Source organism: Rhea pennata, chromosome 8 (genome assembly GCF_028389875.1).
Source record: "Rhea pennata isolate bPtePen1 chromosome 8, bPtePen1.pri, whole genome shotgun sequence".
NCBI classification, from domain to species: domain Eukaryota; kingdom Metazoa; phylum Chordata; class Aves; order Rheiformes; family Rheidae; genus Rhea; species Rhea pennata.
Genome location: NC_084670.1, coordinates 17,934,026 through 17,952,123, shown reverse-complemented (window position 1 = coordinate 17,952,123; position 18,098 = coordinate 17,934,026). Strand labels below are relative to the sequence as shown.

General features: G+C 37.5%; 1 protein-coding gene across 1 annotated transcript; it reads left to right on the top strand.

The window, feature by feature from the left end:
* The first annotated feature begins 8 nt into the window (after nt 1-8).
* LOC134143523 (uncharacterized) lies at nt 9-6,159 on the top strand. The gene is made up of 5 exons (XM_062581631.1): nt 9-107; nt 217-585; nt 2,147-2,264; nt 3,746-3,904; nt 4,845-6,159. The coding sequence occupies exons 1-4, from the start codon at nt 9-11 to the stop codon at nt 3,880-3,882; spliced, it is 723 nt and encodes a 240-aa protein (XP_062437615.1). The 3' UTR covers nt 3,883-3,904; nt 4,845-6,159.
* The last annotated feature ends 11,939 nt before the right edge of the window (nt 6,160-18,098 follow it).

Here is an 18,098-nt window from a genome sequence, read left to right as displayed (position 1 = left end):
CGCCGCCGATGTCGCACCATTTGGCTGTCACCCTGTCGCAAAAGCGCCGCTGCTTTGCGGCGCCTGGAGCACGTGACGGGGCAGGCGGGAGGGCGGGCGGCGAGCAGGTTGCCCGGGCGCGCCGGCCCCGCCCCGCCCCGCCCCGCCCGCCCGCGGGGCAGAGCGGGACGCAGCGGGCGCGCGGCGACCGTTGGCGGGGGGGGGGCGTGAGGGAAGGGTCGCCGCAGCCCGCCGCAGCCCGCCGCAGCCCGCCGCCCTCGGGCGCCTTCGCCGCCTTCCCCTCCTGTCACCCCCGTCTCTGCCAACAGCCGTCGCCCTTTCCCTCTCCCCTCCCGCGAAGCCCCGGCCCTGGGGGCGCCGCCGTCCCCACCCCGGCAGTGGCAGTGGCAGTGGCAGGGGGAAGCCCGGGGCGTCCGGCCTTGCTGGAGCTCAGCTGCGCCAGTCCTAGGAAGCCTAAGAGGTTCAGGCCGTTTTGAGCCAGAGCGGCTTGCTCAGGGCGGAGAGGCCCCGCTTGCCGCACGCACCCGGCGAGAGGGCAGCCACCTGCCGCCCTGGGGACCGCGAGCAGTGGCCCAGGAGGCTGTGGTGAGTGGGGGCTCTGGCTGCCATTTGTATGAGTTTAAATTAAAGGGTTAAATACAAGTCTGCGGGGTGCTTGATGAGTTTGGGGAATTGGCACTGGTCTGCAGAGCAAGGCTTCAAGGGCTTCGAAGTCTGTGAGAGCGTTTGGGAGGGAAGGGCATCTGTTCCCTCTTGGTGACATGCAGCACGTAGTACTAGATTAGTATGTTTTTCAGCTGTCCACAAGTGCATACTTGCTGTGGCCTAGTCTATATGCACACATGCATTCTCATTCCACCTTCACTTCATATGTTGCTTTTGGCTAACTAATTGAACTCATGCAAAATGCTATGTGGAAACACTTAAAACTTTTTTTTTTTTTTTTTTTTTTTTTTTTAATCTGTGCAGTTCATGTCAGACTTGCACAAGCAGACATTTTCCTTAGATTTGTTGTTGTGCAGCATTTGTTCCATTCATGCTGCTGCATCTTTGTGTTACGGTAGGCCAGTTTTAGGCTGCTTACTCTAGAGATGCAAGTTAAATTTGGGGGTTTTTTTTGAGGGAAAAGATAACGGAAGAAGTAAACATTGTATTACTGTTGCTATTGTTGGATTGCACAGCCTCTGGTAGCAAATTCAGAACACTTTAAGTGTACTCATACTTCCATTAGTGAGCACCAGACAGTCTGAAGTTCTGTCTGTCATGTAGTGTAAAACAACCTCATGGGCATATTCACACAGTTAATTTTGTATAAAATAAATGTTAATGTTGTTCTACAGTAGCAATGCACCTCTTACAGGAATGAAACTTTTTTATAGTCTTAGGCCTGAGTAACTACATTGATGTAATTCAGAAGCTTGCACGTGCACAAATTTGCGTATAGACTTAGTCCACTTGAAGCCAATGGCTTTCATTTCAGTGCCAGATGGCCAGATTGGGAGCAGGGGGAGGGAGATGGGAAGTGGAGAGGAGGATAACTGCCTATCAGTTGTCTAATAGTCACTATTTTACAAAGAGTATCCAAATTTTATAATTTTGGGGTAACAGCTTTAATGCAAAAATTTGATTACTGTTCACCACTGTACTGGTAAATGACAGATATTAGACACAGCCATTGAGAAAATGTGTTGGACATCACAAATAAAGGTATATGTCCAAGGCAATGCTAAACTGGATCAGGAACTGGCTTACCGCTTGGATAGAACTGTTGAGGCATCCTCCTTCTATGGTGAATATAAATTTCCCAAAGTGCCAAAGATAGTATGCCAAAGAAAAATAGATGTACGAGTGGGTGTCAACAGTTAGTGAGCTTTGGGTTCTGTCTAAAACAAGCAGCTGACTTTAGTTCGTACTTACCTAGTCTGTCCGTTAAGTGTTACCTAAACACACTGTTATCCCTTTCATGACAGGGCCTATAAGCTGTTCTGCTTCTCCCTATTCCTGGTGTTCTTTACACACCTTGGAAGGACAAAGTCCTAGGTTCTTTGATAGGAGTATATTGGTTTGGGAATGAAAAGGGGAGCTGATTTTTAAAAAAACAACATTATCTTAGCTATCTCTTATACTTAAATCATTCTTCCTCCAGATTCTGGAAAACAGAAGGCAGTGCTGGACAACTATAGCTCTACGTTTAAGTATTGTGACAGTGAATTACTATGCAAGAGAGAACATTCCGAGTGAGTCTCAAAATAGAAAGCAGTTAAGTAAGTAAGTCCACGAATTTAGCATTATACGGAATCTTGAGTTCAGCCCTTGCCTTAAAATATCTGAATGCTGGTTTTTTTCAGCCCTTATTCTGTTAACTCGTTCCCTACACTCAATTAACATTATAGAAAAGTAAAATGAATAAAAGGGATGTCAGTATTAATAAGATGCCTTTGATTATTTCTTTTCTTCAGGTTGTATTATCAAAGTCTTTGTCTCAAAGAGCTAGAAAAATAAATAGCTGTGATTTCCATTGTTCTAGGTAGTGCAAAACATACCTCAGGAATCCTTAGGCATGTTACTGAATTCTTTTGAAAAATATCCAGGAAATACCCTAGCAAAATCTAGAATATTTTTTAGAATAGGTCTAACTAGTTGTTCATATTGTCTAAGGAAGAATATGACTTGATTAGGTGATGCATATAGAAGTAAGCATTAAAGACTTGTGAAGAACATCGGACAGGTGTTACATTGCTTTTCTTACTATTAGCAAGACTCTGCTGGGCAAAAAGTAAGATTTTATTTAAACTGCTGGTTAATCTTGCTTGCTTGAATTTGTGATGTTTTCAAGAGGGACAAGAGTGTATAGACATGCTTTGGTGGGATCTAAATGAAACTCTTAAGAAAGAAAAAAGTAGATTTTACTTGCACTATACTAGTGAGGGGAGGCAGGGCACAAGTAGGCCAGCCTGCTCTCTTTTTAGGTACAGAACATGCTCTACAAATTGGTGAGTTTTTGATGAAGTGAGGGAAAAGCTAAGTTAATTTTTCAAGTAATGTTGATATCTGTTGAAGAAAATACATTTTTTCTCGTGTGTGTGTGTTTTTTAAGACTGATAAAGGAGGAATGCTGAAATTCACTATAAAAGCCTACTTTATGATAACATTTTCTTTAAGTCCTTTTGCTTAGGAATAAAGACAAGCATGGAAAGGAAATACAGTTTCAACATTAGTTGCAGAAAAAAATCAACTTTCAATGATGTAAGCGTTTGTTCTCTTTGATTTCTGGATATAGTAGTATTTCTCTTAGTTGTCCTTCCAGGCTGGATCCCCTAAAGAGCCTAAGAAATCATGGAGCAATCAGGCACAGGAAAAACAGATGGCAGAATATATGCATCATTGCCTTTTTATTTCTTTATTTCAGTCTGAAAATGTTCAAAAATAGTGTATTAATGAAGAATAACACTTTTTGCCTTCCTGTTTTCCTTGTCAGATCATTGTGGAGATAGGAGAATGCTCTGCTCTAAAGAGCTTGCAATTCTCATAAATTTAGAAGGAAGATATCAAGTTCAGGTTATAATTTGAGATTAAAAAAGACACTCTTATAATAATCTCTTTTAGATTAGCAGCTTGTTGGTGTTTATTAAAGAAAATGCCAAACAGGAAAAAAATGAAATGTATGGTTGATTTTAATGTGTTTAGCTTGCGAATGTCATTTCTTTTATTGAAAATTTGCTTCTTCCATAATATCTCATAAAAGTTAATCTGAGTGAAAGAAGGGTGATTTCTCGAAGGGTATTCCATATAAAAAGAGTTCCTGAGAGAGAGCGTCCGAGCTCGAGACTGTTACCGATGATGTGCACTGACAGTGCAGGGAGCAAGATGATGACGTCATGAAACAGAAAACTAAGACAACTAAGTAAGTTTATTTAGTTTGTGTGGTGCTGCAAATTTTGCTTAGTTTTAAACTATTCCTTTATTACTCTCTGAATTACATGACTAGTCTTACAACTTTTCTGTGAATTACTGTGATGTAATCATAGCCCTACTACCAATTACTACAAACTTTCTAGTTAAAAATTGTCTTCTGTATTTACATACTATAACCTAAGGCTAGGTGTAGGCATATTATCACCTAGCAAAGTAGGCAGATGCCATAAGGAGTAGATCTTACTATCCATATTCTTAATTCTAGACCCTGGGAAGACTTGCAGTCAGAGAGAAAAGAGTGCTGGAGGGGAAGGAGGCTTATTCCTGTTCTTACCTCCTGGTTTATGCCTCCTAGTTCTCTTTTCTCTTATTTTCTTATGAGGGAAACTTTAACTTGCTCCAGTTAGTTTCACTGGAACTCTGTGGAGAGTCAATGTCTTACCTATAGATGTAGTCTATGTGTTACAAGCAATGGCTTACCGATGTCTTACCAGTAGAACCCACTTTAAGATCAGACTTCATTTCTTTAAAGGGGATCAACTTGGATTATTTGAAGTAGTAACAAAATGCTATATGTCTTTATATTAAGGCTGTGATCCTACAATTGGATCAACAAGATGGATCTTTACACCTATGCTAAGTCCCAGTGATGCTAATTAAACTTGATTATAGGATCTAGCTTAACATATTCAGTGTTGTTTCTTCAATGAGCTCTGCACAGATGGGCTCTTGTGCCCATCTTTATTGAATCCACTGAAGTGAATATGGCCTGATGCAGCACTTGTAATCAAGGCCTTGTTTGCTAAGAATCCAAGTAAGAGATCAGTACAACCAAGATAAAACTTTATGTAGTTCCTAGTCTCATTTGTTTTATTTCTGTCAATTGCAAGCACATTAATACAAATGCTGGTTGATCTAAAATACCCTAGCTCATTACAAAAATATGGCAAGATGCATTCAAGAGTGATTCAGAATACATTATCCTGTTACGAAGAAGACTGACTTTCTGAAGAAATTTTTGTGGCTGTGACCTAAGGTTGCTATGAATAGACATTAGAAAATTAGAGCGCTGGAGATGCTCTGGAGATAATTGAAGATTTTCACATACTGCTGTAGGATGTGGAACTTTCCATGATTCTAGGAAAGTCAAATTCCTGCAAAAGGCTTTGCAAAGATAAAAACAAAGAGTTTGAGAGTCACAATATAGCTGAAGTCTCAGTTTGCGTTTGGAGGAAAGGGAAGTGTATTGTGAAGGTGAGTCAGAAATGGGGATCCCCAGAGATATCTCTGCTGAATTCTACTCCAAAGGCTGCTGCAGGGATGTCTCTGCTGCGTGCTTCTGGGGTGAGATTTGACCCACCTTTGGAAAACCTACTGATGTCGGCAATACTGTAGCAGACTGCAGATTTACAGGCAGCTCCCAGCAGGACATGCGAAAGGCAGGAAGTTACGTCCCTTCTCCACTGCATCAGTTTGGTCTCAGCATGTATTGAGGAAGTTGTTGACTGCATGACTTGTGAACTGAACTTTTCACTGATCTCATCCAAGTTTAATTTGCCCTTCTGAAATCTACAGCAAAGACCGACAGAAATGGGAACTAATTCCTTTGCCTAAAAACAAGTACAGTTGCGGTGCCATGTCTGGTGATGTAGTGTCCATATATCAAAGCTTTCTTTACCTTTAATGTATTTGTGGACATTATAAACAACTTTGCCAAATGATCCTGAAACAAACTTCATCAGGCACTTTGTCTTAGATGGTAATGATTTTTGGTCACGATTAGCTTGATGGCTGTTTTTTTCTTTCCATGTCTTTATCTCCTTTCAGAGACATGTAACTGCACGTGTAACTCTGTCAGGTATTGAAGTCCTAAGTAGTTATTAACTTGTACTTAGTATGCAGTGTGTCTGAATTAAAAGGGCAGATCTGTCTTCAACTAATGAACACTTAAAACAAGAGAGTTACCAGGCAGGTTTATAGCTAACTCTAAATGCATTCTCCCTTCTCAGCAAAGGTGCCTTACGTTCTTGTATGCCCACAGTCCTTGCTGTGCTGGGGCGGACACCAGTAGTTGAGGGCTTCATCCACAGGAGAAAAGACAGCTAGTAAGAATTTTCAGAGAACCTGACAGTTGCCCCAGATACTATCAAGACAAAGACATATTTGGAAAAAATGTTGTATTGATATCAAATACGTTACTGTTCCGCTTTCTTTTGCTCATTTTCCTTCCAGATTCTTTTATTCTCATACTATGGCAAGCAAACTTGCTCTGATTTAAAAACTTGCTCTTATTTAATTTAGTGCAGCTTGAGAGATGCTTTGATTCATGTTTTGCTCTTTTGATCCCTGTGGTTCAGAGACAGCATGTTATAGTGTATCGACAGGCACTCCTAATATGATGTTGTCTAAAGGTAAGGAAGGAAGTTAAGGGTAGTATCCTCTATTTTTTTTCCCTTTTTGAGTGAATGACCATAATAGGAGCAGGCAGGGATATCATCATTCAAACACATTTAACTAGCTATAACTGAAACTTTGACACATCTTCACTATGTTCAAAGACATTTTCTCTTGTGTGAATAAATCTAATGGCATTCTCATGTTTGTCTGAAAATACACACAATATAAAAAGACTTAGATGAGTTTCTGTAGTGGAGACTGGTTGCAAGTTAATTATGGAGTGGCTCCTCTAACTGAAAAGTGAAATGATTAGCTGTCTGATAGAGCAACAACAATTACATTCTTGTGTTTCTCTTGATTTGCTTAGATACATAGATGACACTGTTTTTTTATACTGTTGTTTTCTTGTAAACACTTAATGTCACAGTTTAACCTCTTTTTATGTTGTAGAGCAAACATTGGATGTCTGAAGGACTAAACTAAATTATTTTGGATTAAGTAGCTTTGAGGTATCTTGAAGGTACATACTTGAAATCTCAAGCAGTCACGATGGCCTTGGATTTGAACTTTTTATTGTAATCACTTAATGAAACATACCAGTAGAACTATAAAATATTTTCAAGTTACTTTGCTGCCTAAGAGATAGCTTGTAATCGGAGAACTTGTTTCTTCTTTGAGTGAAAAATGGGACTAGAAGTTTCTGAAGAACATATGGAAAAATGTTTTGGAGTCTTGATCTGTTCTCCGTATCTATACTGCCCAGAGGCAAACACTGAGATGATGTTAATAGAGAAGACTGAAGTACTGGCTTTGTACTTGAAATCTGATAACCTAAATTTTCTTTTCACTTATTTAGCTTTTCACTTGTTGTAATGTTGACATGTTAGCTTTAATGAAGGCAGTTTTTACACAAGTGCCAGAAATGTCTGTGGTGGAATACTTTACTCAGTGTGCCCTCATTCTTTCTTTCTTGACTTATTCCTCACTTTTTTCTGTCTGTTCTCCCCCCCCCCCCCCCCCCCCCCGCCATGTTCCTGGAAGTAGTGCAGTGATGAAGCAAAGCATGAAAATGCAGTGTAATAAATCTAAAATAAAATAATAAATCTTTCTCTCCTTTTGTCCTATATTTTTTTCTCTCCATCCATCTTGTAGGCCAGTGTTGATCTGCAGTGTCCTTAAAGACTATTTGATTGAAGTAGGAGAGCATAGCTTAATTGGAGCTTAATGCGGTCATAATAATGATGGAGATGACAGGGACATATCAATTATAGGTCCTCAGTATCTTTAGAACCATAACCAAATACTGTCTGACAAAAGTATATAATTACCTTAAGAGCTGCATAAACAGCCTAATGTTTGTTCTTTTATTAATCATGAAAGATAATAGTAACAATTATTACAGGAAAATAACATGTCTAGACATTAAAAGCATGTATTTTCACTATAGGCACATACAGCAAACCCAACAAGAAATCCGGTAGTTATTTACACCTGCTGTGTAGGTAGAAGTTGATTTAGTGTTAGAAGTGCAATAATAGGCAGTTTTATGAAGTTATATGCTATATAATCAGGCATACAGACTCTAGATTCAGCAGACAGTTTATTATAGTGTGTTTTCATAACATTCAAATTATCAAAATGTACTTCAAAAATACGAATACTTTGTAAATATAATACAGCAAATGTCATTTAGGAGAAAAAGGTCAAGCTGAAGTCAGCTGGGGGCTACCGTTCTTCGGCTGCCCTCAATTCTGTTTATTGCTTCCCCTTTTCCCAGCAAATCCTGCATTTAAGAAGGATTGGAAGACCAATGTAATCTCCTTTCATGCCTCAGAGCTGCATTCAGTGACAATGTGGCTGTTCTATTTGTTTCTGAACATGTATACAACTCACCTTTACAAAGTACAATGTTACCAGGAAGTGATCTGGATAACAAGAACTTCAGATTGTTTTTCTCATTTGAAATTAACACAGATGTGGGTTCAACTTCTGGTCTTTGTGCTGACAGAAGGCACAAATCGTTCTGCAGGGATCTAAAGTATAAAATTATATGACAGATGTAAATTGAGACTCTGGATAATGAGGTCAAGGGTCTTTGTTTCACATGTGCTAGTACAAAAACTTGATTCTCAATTTTGATATTAGAATGTAGAATAGTTAGGGTTAGGGCTAAACTTCTAAGTAAATGAATTTTGAATCATCTCTGCTGGCAAAAAGTTCTGGCATCTTTGGCAATTATAGAGAACTGTACTTAGAGAAAATTGCAGATGCTTAATAATTCTAAATGCTTAATATTTCTTAAAATTATGTGATGTAGATAACTATAAAAACTAAACTAAAAGTTTAACTAAAATGCTTTAGAATTATGATTTACCTCACAGTGTTACTAGATTTGCTGTAATAAAGGTAAAATATAGAAAGAGACAGTATGGCCAAGGATCAAGCATTACAAAAAGAAGAACAGTGAGTTCAGTAATTGCAAAGTTGTATTGATGAAGGAGCTGAAGGTTCAAGAGGATTTTCTTTATAAATAGAAATTTTGATATTAAACTACTCCATCTAGTGGCAAACTGCTATACTTGATGATTTTTCTTTAGTGAGTATTCCTTTTAAGAATTTAAAACTTCCCCGGGAAGTGGTGTGCCAAGGGAACTCCACATGTGAGAAGCTACACACCTTAATTTTTCTTCAGATTGGTTCCTAGGAATTTTACCGCTTAGTTCAGTGGAAGCAAGCCTTGTGTAATGTCCAAGGTTCTGAACTGCTTTTAAGAACTTGGTCTCAGCACCTTTGTTTGAGTTCTCCTTGGGGCTGAGCAGGGGGAAAGCTGTATTTCATAATAATTAGCACCAATGCAATAAAGATGAAGTCTCTGATTCTTTGGCAGAGAATCAAAATTCAGTGTAAATCATGTGCTCAGTGTGGTGTGCGGAGATATATCTTACCTTATAACACTAGGTTGCAGACTGTTTCATCCAAAGCTGAACTGGCATTGATAATGTGTTGTTCGCAATAATAACTAACTAACTGAATGATCCCTTAATGTCAAGATACTTTGTAAGCAACTGAAATGCTTATGCCAATCAAAGAAAAAAGCCTGTGTTTCCCAGCTATAGAGAGTGAGGAGGAAGTTCAAAAGGAAAGTGTCCTTTTAATGTTAAGAAATTGCTCTACAATGCTAGAAAGAGTTGCACTTTATTCCAAGATGGTTCCATTATTCAGCTGAATAATGAAACATAAACTTTGCAGTACACTTTTCCAGACCTCCTCTCCCCAGTTTGGTCACTTAGAATTGCAGATCCAATTTCTGGTGTATTCCATATCTCTCTTTTTCTAATGGCTGATAGATTCTGGGCAGCTCTGAAGAGTTCCTGAAGATAATCTGTATTAGAATTGGCTATAGTCCAGTTCTTTCCTGAGTGCTGGTCATCCACAGCAGTACTGACAGAAAACTGAACAAAAAGCTTAGGCCTTTTTACCTCCTTCCATCGTACTGGGGAAACTGAGAGATAACAGGGACTTTCTCTGAACTAGTGGCTTTCAAGGTTCAAGGTATGAGGGGGCTACTAAAAGGTCTACAAAAGTGAGGAAAGAAAACCTTTTGTCTGAATACTTGAATTGTTTGAAATACTATGGAATTCACAGGTCAAAGACTATTTAGTCCAAAATAGTGGCTTTCATTCAGTTTGTCACTTGGTATTGTTTGAACCTTTTACAGTAAACTGCAGTGATTTGATAAATATTGCTAATGTAGGTATATATTCTGCCTATTGAAAAGGATTTGTTATATACAGTTGTAGGTTTTTAGCATCTTCTAGCAAAGTTTTCGTAGGAAAGTGAGACTAATTTGGAAGGACTCATCTTCTCTTCAAAGTAATTGGAAACAAATTAATGCCTCTTGTACTCCTGAGAGGGAAGGTTAGTTCTTGCCCTGATTGCTTTGGCAATCAGTCTGCATTTATTTTGAAACAAGTTTTTTTTTTTTTTTTTTTTTTTTTTTTTTGGTAATATTATCTAACCATAGATTGCTCCATTGCTCCATTGTTTCAACATCACATTTTAAAAAGAGTCTGTAGTACCCATTTTGAATCTGTCATCAAAATTCAGTTTGCAAGTTTTTTTCTCGGTATGTTACAAACTTAGATCTGTATTCTCAGGAGGAAATTGCTAGGCCATGTTAGACAATGGTAATAAATGGCTTATGGTTTGGCTAATATCAGCGTTTCATAAATGTACCAATGCCAAGGTTTTCTCAATTAATTTGGCGCACATTTCTTGATAGTAAGAAATTATGATCTTCTCTTTTTGGTAATATTTAATGAGTGGTAAGATACATTCTTGGAGGTGGTCAAGGGCAACATAACCTTTTCTCTTTTCTTTTCTTTTCTTTTCTTTTCTTTTCTTTTCTTTTCTTTTCTTTTCTTTTCTTTTCTTTTCTTTTCTTTTCAATGCAAAGGTTCTCAGCTGTGAGGGACATACTTTTAATCATTTAGATTTAAACCTTTTGATTGTGTTCTGTAGAACTGAATACTCCAGGGCTTCAAAATTGCTTTGTCTCAAAACAGAAGAAACTTACTTTGAATGAAGGGAAAAATGTATTTATGGAATCTTTATATTCTTTCTTGTCTTCTGAGGCAGGCATATTGTCAGAGTCTTGAGCTTTATGATGATTTGCATTGGCGCAATGTTACTTTTCTCTGGAATTTCTTTACCTGTTTTTCAACTGATTTCGATCTTGAAGAAGTCTAAACCATAGTAGCCCTCATCTGATCCAGAAAGTGTAAGTTTTTTTGGTGCCAAGCATAAGCCAAGCAACAGCAGTCTGGGAAAACAGTATCTCAAAGTGTGCATTGAAAGGGAGAATATTTAATATATGCTCTTTTTTCCCCTTTTTTTCCTAGACATACTTGTCAGAACCTTGCTGCTATTTACATTCAGTATTGGCCAATTTTCCCTTCTTCTTCTTCTTCACTCCTCTATGACTTTCTCTGCATCTAGCACAAAATGTCTTTAAAAAATATTATATAAAGAATACATAACATATGTATAAATATAATTATATATAAAAATGACATACATATAATAAAATTATATAAAATGTTATGAGTCTCTCCAGAAGTGACTGTTTTTATATCTTCATGCAATTTAGTGAGTGTACTTATGTGCTCATTTGTAGATGTTCTTCTCTCTAAGCATCTGCTGTAGGACACTTGCAGAATGATTGCTTTATTTAGCTTTATTCTGAACTTGAAGAGCATGTTTTTCTTTCAAATTGCTAAAGGTTTTTGTCTTATGCATGTTCTTAATGAAACTAAGGCCATGAAGATGTGTTGCTGTCAATCCATCCTGTGATATTTTAGGTTTCTAATTATGTTTGCCATGGCAGGTTGCTTCTTTCACAAGTTTAGTGCTGGGTTATGCCACTTAATTGGGCAAATAACTGCTTCATCAAGAAATGATTCTAGATTTCCCAGCATGGCAAACCTAAGGGTTTTTGCTTTGGATTCTAATCAAATCAAATCTTACTGATCATTCAGTCCTTATTCATCACACACGTGCTCTCCACCCAAAGAAAAAATGCAAACATTTTTGAGAATTTTTTTTTCCAGTGCATTCTTACTGTACATGCATTTATCTTGTTCAGTCAGGTTAAAAAATACCCAAACCTGCTTTCATATATCTCTTACCAAGTAAAATTCCAATTGCTCTGCTGTTTCCATAGTTAGCCTTTTCTAAGCTAACTGAAAAAATTGAGTAACTGTATCAGATCTACCTATAACCAGAAATACACTGTCATTTTCTCTGATTTGTATTGTGAGCAAAGAAAAGCAGTATTTGACCTCTTGTCTTCTATTCATTTCTGCATTGATAGAGAAGTGTTCTACTTCATTGTTCCACTTGAGATATTTTTTTATCCCAATACTGTGTGGTCTTTAGGAATCACTTCTGTCCCAGCGTTTTAGCTAATCTGAGATAATTTCCAGCTATATTTTTCCTGTAACTGCAGAACAGACCCTGGACTGTCTTGATGCTTATTTCCAGATTTATTGTTTCCAAAGCAGAAGTACATGCTCACAGGCACATTTCCAGTACATCAAGCTCTCCATATATGCATTTTGCAGCTGTGGAAGGATGAATCAAAACTTTGAAAGTAGAACATATGAATCAGAATAAGGCATTCGTATTCTGTAACAGGTGGCATTACATTGACATAGCTATGTATCTCCATGTAGAAGTCCTGAATTTCTCAGCACCATTGTAATGATAACTAATACAAAGGATTACTCAAATACAGAGCAGGAAAGTGGCACTTAACTATCATCTACAAAACTTTTTTTTTGTCAAGACTTTTCACATTTCCTCAGCGTTTATTGCTGATGTGAGCTTCCCACTGTTTCACTAAACAGACTGTTCACAGCATACTATTTTCTTTAACAGATTTCCATCACAGCAGTTATTGCCAGACTTGACGGAATGGCAGCTGGAGCTGTGGCAGGCATAGTGGGAAAAAATTTAGGTGTTTAAAAAGCCTTATCTGCTTCAATTGCTTTTTTGATTTCTCTAAAATTATTTTTGTCATGTTATTCTCCCAAATTTGAAATGTGGGCATTAAGTTTTTTCCCCTTTCTTGTGAGTAGGAGGTGGGTTACAATATGCACGATTTGGAATAGAAGAGAATGAACATTTGCAATGGAAGCAGATATCCACTAGAAGCAGTGTATTTCAGGCTATTTTCTGGTTTTAGCATTAGGTTTGTTTGTTATAGTGTAGCATTGGATTGGCCATCGTGCATGGCTCCTTGTGGACTGTAGAAGTGTGTTTGGGTACCAGAGTGTGTAAGGAAAGAGAGATTTCATGAGAATTGTAACAATTATGTTCTTTGATCTCTTTTTTTCTTTCAAACTTCTGCTGCTTGTTAGCTGAAGTCAGAATTAATTTCTTTTTCCATGAAAACTCTTTGTAGGAGGAAATAAGTAATTGTGGCTAAGTGTGAAGATCATGGAAGTGTATCTGGTTTGGAGGACTATTACCAAGAAGCATTAACATCTGAACCAAGCTGGTGATCATGCTATAGGAAGTATCCAAATGTCTGGGAAAAGCTACTGAACAACTTACGAGATAAACAGTGAATTATTTTCTTGTAACAAGTGCATACTAGAGATTGAGAGAAGATGGGGATAAAAAAAGAAAGGTCTCTCATCTACCTTGTTGTGGAAGCTCCAACAGAGAGAAAAGATGTGTTTTTGAAGCACACATGTCCTATTTAATAGTATTTTTTTTAACTAAAGGTCTATATGGTGGCCAAAATATGCAAGAAATCGGATTTAACTTCTGATTAAGGGTTTCTTGGTGGTGAGAACTGAGGCAGAGAAGTATGTACAGATACAGCTGTACATGTTTAGATCACTATGTTTTGTACAAACCAAAATTAAAGATTGAGAAACTTTTTTATTAAATTATTAAACTATTTTATTTATTAAACTATTTGGAATTCTGGAAGGCTAAAGCAGCTGGGTCATATGATGTTGTATCTGTTAACAAGTAACAGACTTGTGACACCATATAGAAATTTGCTGAGAGGCAGCATAGCAGTCCAAGAAGGCCAAAGAGAATGCATCTAACTTACTGAGCAATAAAAACAACAACCTGTGACTCTAGCCATGGGGAAGAAAGGATGGAGAGATGATGTTTTAACCTGCTTTGAAATTTTTCTCCTTTTAAAGTTATATTAAATTTGTCATAGGACACTAATAACTTACCTCTGTGCAAATTCTTCTGCAGACCTGCGTGATGAATTTCGTATGCAGTACACCATTTATTCAGTATGCTATTTTCAGATATATTAGGTCTGCTTTCCAATTATGACCTTAACTCCATGGCTCTCCCACATCATTATCCCCTTGTAACTTCCTGTCCTCAGAATATTACATGTCTGATCTTATGACTGTTCTCTTCCCTTCCATACAAGTAGAGGCTTTGAAATAAGCTCAAGCCAATAGCATTAGCATGTGTAGCAATTATGAAAAGACACTTGGGTCATGTTGCTCAGCTACTAGAGTCTACCTTTCATCTGAAAATATGGAAAACTGTGGATTCTGAGGTCTTTGAAAACAGATATATCTTGCATTTTTCAGTTAAGAAAAACTTGAAGACTTGGTGATTCACAGAAGTGAATGGGAATTAGTTGTTCAAAACAAATTTGAGAAGGCTGAAGGGGAGCTAGGGAAATCCCCAGTCAGCTTAAATTCAGTTCCAAGGAACAAAAGAACAGCTCTCTTCATTATTTAAGTCTCTCTGATCACTTGGAAAAAAACAATATGATAAATAATATCCAAGTGGGTCAGTTCAATCAGTCATATCATCTTGCTTGGCTTCACTCTTTGATCAGGGAGCTAGCTGAATGTTAAAGGGAATAGGGTAGATATTGCATACTTCTGTAATTTGTTTTTCTTTTCTTTTGAGAAAGTGTCATAGGGAATTTCAGCTTTTTAGAAGGTTTTGGCCAAAGAATGCAGTACAGTCAGACGACTGAATTGCAGTACACAAATGGTGACTGTGATCTCATCAGTGCAGAATCCCCTGTATGAACTGAGTAAGTTCAGTTTGTTGGACAGAGTATGCCCAAATCAACTGGACAGCATATGTATAGTAATTCTGATGCTGGGTTTTGAGGCCTATCGTTAGGTATGTATGCTTTAAAGGTGGTACTACCTATTGCATTCTTGTGTGATCAGCCATTCACACAGAACTGGTTATTTTATCTCCTAAGCGTCCCATTAAGATAGAGTTACAGATAACTTTTCTGCTTGTTCTTGAAATTCCCAGATGTGTAAAAGCTATAGAATATTGTATACTGTGGCATAGCACCGTATAAAAAAAGAAATTCAGTTACAGCAATACGTCTTTTGACGCTTAGCAATAGTGAATTACTATCCCATAGAAAGCCCACTTTGCCTTATTAAATTAACCTGAAAGCTCATCATCTTCAGAAAGTTCAGGAGCAGTTCATGAAGGCCACATAAGTGAAAAGTCAGCAGAAGCAAGTTTCTATTTTCTAGAAAGTGTCTTTTTGGAGAACAACTGAAAAAATGGGATTGGTGGTTTTCTGTTTAACCATGTGGACAGGGATTAAGGAGATAAAACTCTTCTGTCTTTGGGTAAGGCCATTTCTATTTCATTTTCTCCTCTAATAGGAATGGAACTCCTTTTTTCAAAGTCTTTTTTTAGACTGTAATCTCTTAAAAACTGGTCTTTTCCTATGTACGTACAAGTTTGAAAAATAGTGTCATAAGAAGCACAGCAAAGCAAAGACTTACTAATGAATTCTTTTATTTTGAAGTAGTAGTATGTTCTTCTTTCCAATTTTCTTTTAAGTTTTTTAAACAGCCATGAGAAAATTCCTAGCATTCTTTCATGGCCATTTGAATCAGAGAGAATCTATTTTCTGTCATCTGTCTTTGAGGTGAATAAGCCTAGACTGTCGCCTCACAGTGAGTTATGCCAAGGTAACCAATGGCTTTTAAACTCAGAAATGCAAGACTGTTTGGGGATCAACTAGAAATGTATATTTTTCAAATAGAGAACTTCAGTAAGGTAAGACAACAGAAGTAAAAAAGCTTATGCGTAGTTCTGCTCTGCCGCTGCGCATAGTCTGTATGCATGAGTCCTTGTAGGCAAGGTTAAAACCAATACAGTGAATTTTGTATAATGGCAAACTCTGCCTAGTCTGTTCTTGTTCCTGAGAAGTTCTTTTCCTTGCCTCTGAGGCCTTGGTGGCTGATCATAGCAGTCTCATAGTCTGTGCATGAGCTGTAGGCTCCTAGCTCCCTGCTGTATGCCATTCGCTTGTCGCCCTTTTAGCGGCTGGAACCTTCTTTGCCCTGAGCAGATTAGTAACTCTCCAAATGAGAGAATAATCTTCCCATCCCTGCAGGCTGGTCCACCTCATCTAGGCTTTTAAACCATTATTGTGAAAACACACACACACACACATACTCACTCACTCACTCACTCACCCATAAAACAAATACTGTTTGCCACAGGTGTATTTTGCATACCCTTTTGCCTTTAATGGGAGATCTGAGCTCTTAATCTCTCCTTATGTTGACTTAGTTTATGAATTTAGTGGGTTTTTTTAGTAATTGGAACAAAGTTTCTTAATCAACTTATTAAAGCAGAAAAGTAGATGAAATCTGCTTTCCAAAATCAACTCCAGATGATGGTGGAAAACAGTCAGTGGAGACTTTTCTTAATTTAACACATTAGGCTGGCAGCCTTGGCCCTTCTGTTCCTCCATAGGACATGGCATGAAAACTTTCTGCTCCTGCTTTAACTGCACATTGTATCACTGATGACTAAATGGGTAGATGCAAGTATAAGAAGGTAAATGGATTACTGTGCTCATTTCACCTTCATTTTAACTATTAAGATTTCATAAATTGTGTTAATTAGAATAAATGGTAATCCCAGTTTTGGCAGTCAATTAAATTTCAGAAATGAATTGCATTCTGTATAATAACTTTCTTACAGTGGTTCTAATTCTGCTGGTTTTACTTGGGCAGAAGTGCTACTGCGTCCCTTGTAAGAGCTTTAGATCAGCATTTAGTATTTGCCTCAGTTTAGTAATTGTTTTCTTTTATGCGACTTTTTAGAACACTCTGACAAACAAGGAATGAACAGCTTATCTTATCAAGATTTATAGTCAATAGCTTCTGTAGTCTTGTGAAGAAAACATCTGCTGTGCAAATAGCAAGGTTAAAATGATTGCGCGTGAAGTAAATACAAACTTCAGCTAGTATTTCATCCTGAAAACCAGTCTGAACAATACTTAGATAACCACCTAATGGAAGCCCTTTCATAATCTTGACCAATAACAGTTTTATCAAATCCAAGGTCAGAGAGAATTTAAAAAATAAGCTTTATTTGAACTTTTGTAACCATGATTTCATATTTGTGAACATGCCCTTTAATAAAAAATACTGTTTTCATTTTAAAAAATTCTTATATAGGTCTCAGTGTTTGATCCAGTCATAATAGAAAAGAAAATATTATCTGTTTGTTTAGGAAGTGTCTGCTAAAGCATTAGAGTTGCAGACAAAAGGAGTTCGTTTCAAATTGATGAATATATTGTAAGTATCTGGAACTGCTTGGTCCAGTCATTTTTAACTTTTTCATCTCTCTGAACAATCAAATGAAGCATCTCTGAGGATTTGTGATTGATGCTGTCAGCTTTGTACTGATATTACAGTGTATTTCAGCATATGTTCACAGTGAGGCAGTAATTTTCAATCTATTTTCAAGTATGCTACAGTAAAGCTTTTCTATCAGAAAATACCAAGTCCATTGCTCCAAAACCTGCATTTTCACATGTTGTGCATTTGTGGGTGAGAGCTTTTACATATGCATCTTTATAAATGTGCACGAGAGAATGATGTATTTGTGATATTGCCCACTTCTATTGTACTATGAAGTGCATTTTTTCCACAAATCATACAGCCTATATCTCTTATTCTGTCAAACTCTGATTAACTTATTTCCTGAGAAACCATGTGAAACTTGTTTACATTTCATAACGTATGCACAAATTTTCCAAACCTTGTTACAGAGTGCTTCAGGACCCAATCAGATAATTTTTGGTAAGAATATTGAAGTACAGGAAATTGTGCCAAAGATGATCTTTTTCACCCTAAAAAGGGAACATTGGCAGTATTATATCATAAATTCCTGTATTTGTTTTTTCTCATCTTACAAGGAAAATCAGGATTATCTTAATGTAACAATTCTGC